Source organism: Rosa rugosa, chromosome 6, assembly GCF_958449725.1.
Source record: "Rosa rugosa chromosome 6, drRosRugo1.1, whole genome shotgun sequence".
In the NCBI taxonomy this organism is placed as follows: domain Eukaryota; kingdom Viridiplantae; phylum Streptophyta; class Magnoliopsida; order Rosales; family Rosaceae; genus Rosa; species Rosa rugosa.
The window spans coordinates 23,211,885-23,213,530 of record NC_084825.1 but is presented as its reverse complement, the minus strand read 5'-3'; the positions used below and the strand labels follow the sequence as shown (position 1 = coordinate 23,213,530).

Sequence of the window (1,646 nt, the reverse complement as noted above, 5' to 3'; positions counted from 1 at the left end):
TGGAGACTTGGTTTGCCCTCTCTGACCACTTCTAATTACACACATGAATATATCTACCCTTAGTCACTTAAGTTATTGTCCTATTCCAGGACAATATTATGATATAACATTCATATTTGTAATGAAGAAAAGTTTCTAGCTTTGAGCTAAGACGCCATTTTTTATTATTATATATGGCTCCATAGTTTTCACAGTTTATAATGAATATATATGACTGATTATTCATGGTATCATTTAGCTTACTGTGTCATATATATGCAACCTTGTTTCATGCAAATGTATTTGATTACTTATCATGTTTCAGGATACTTCTTCTGAATTTGCATCTGGTTCCTAATCTCTAAGTACCTACTAGTTTGGCTAGCAAATGAGTTCTAGGACATTAATCATTGACAGAACATTCTCTGTTTCGTGTTTGATAATTGAAAAGTAGTTGGTAAGAACCTTTTATTTAGTTCATACTATTTATCTCTGGTCTCACAAACCATTTCATTTCGGTGCCTTGTTCAAGAGGTTGGCCTCTCGAAAAGCCTGATATTTGGTGACAAGTTTGTCTCTGGGAGGCCAATTCTCTTTGATTATAGGAGCATCTGCAAAAGTCCTTTTCCATTCTGATAACAATGGAAACTCATCTTCTGCTATCACTTTCATGCTAGCTACCTCTCCAAACACATTCTCAATTTCTGCAAGCCATCCAAGTGCAATATCTGCAAATCCAATATTCTCTCCCCCAAAGAATTTCTTCCCCTTTAGCTCCTCTTCCAAGTACTTCAAGTTCTCCTTGGCCTTCACAATACCTTCCTCTTGCTCTTTCCCTTCACTATTAAAGGCTTCCCAATAAGATGGCAAAACCTTCATGTAAATTGTAAAATCACAAACATAATTAGATAATGAAAAAAATTGAATTCTACATCAAAATTACTCATCTCTTGTATAGAATATCATTGATCTCGAAACTCTATACGATACTAGTGTTCAAGTAAATTCTGATTAATTTGCCAAAAAAAAAAAAGTAAATTCTGATTATGCTAAGAAATAGTAGTAGTTCAGCTGGGTTACCTTTTCATCATTAAATTTTGCCCAAATGCGTGCAGCAGCTCTTTCGTGAGGATCTTCGGATAGCAAAGGGTTCTGTTTCCATGTTTCTTCAATGTATTCAAGGATCACAAGTGATTCAGCAACTGATTTTCCATTGTGCACAAGCACTGGAACCTTCTTATGAACAGGGTTGTATTGAAGAAGCAAAGGGCTTTTGTTTGAGAGATCTTCAAAGATGGTATCATATTGGATATCTTTGAGCTTCAGTGCCCAGACTATTCTCAAAGCAGCAGGGCTAGACCATGTTCTGAAGAGCTTGACTTCTGCCATTTTCTTGGAATGAGATTCCGTAGCAGCTTAAGGCCTTTTTATGCAGAACTTTGACTAGGGAACTTTGCTGTTGTCTCCCTATACATCATTGTATTTATTATTCTGACCTTCTATGTTGCTATATATGACTTGGGCCATAGAAATGGGAAATGCTCATATAAAGTTTGATAGCTTAAGGTAGAAGTAACATGCTAAGAAAAGAGTCCAACTTCAACAACTATAAAGGATTAAAGGTCAACTTTAGTCAGGTTAAGTCGGCAGAGGATTAATAGGGAGAC

General features: G+C 36.0%; 1 protein-coding gene across 1 annotated transcript; it reads right to left on the bottom strand.

Moving 5' to 3' along the window:
* Positions 1-204: 204 nt before the first annotated feature.
* Positions 205-1,427, bottom strand: LOC133713401 (probable glutathione S-transferase). Its single transcript, XM_062139408.1, has 2 exons — positions 1,060-1,427; positions 205-852 (listed from the first exon to the last, which is right to left on the bottom strand). Exons 1-2 carry the CDS (start codon positions 1,366-1,368, stop codon positions 490-492), a joined length of 672 nt encoding a protein of 223 aa, XP_061995392.1. The 5' UTR covers positions 1,369-1,427; the 3' UTR covers positions 205-489.
* Positions 1,428-1,646: the final 219 nt, after the last annotated feature.

Bases quoted from the DNA above. Each gene is read 5' to 3' on its own strand.
- LOC133713401 (XM_062139408.1), bottom strand. From the start codon at position 1,368: ATGGCAGAAGTCAAGCTCTTCAGAACATGGTCTAGCCCTGCTGCTTTG. The intron at 853-1,059 runs GTAACCCAGCTG...ATTTACATGAAG, and splicing joins CAAAATTTAATGATGAAAAG to GTTTTGCCATCTTATTGGGA.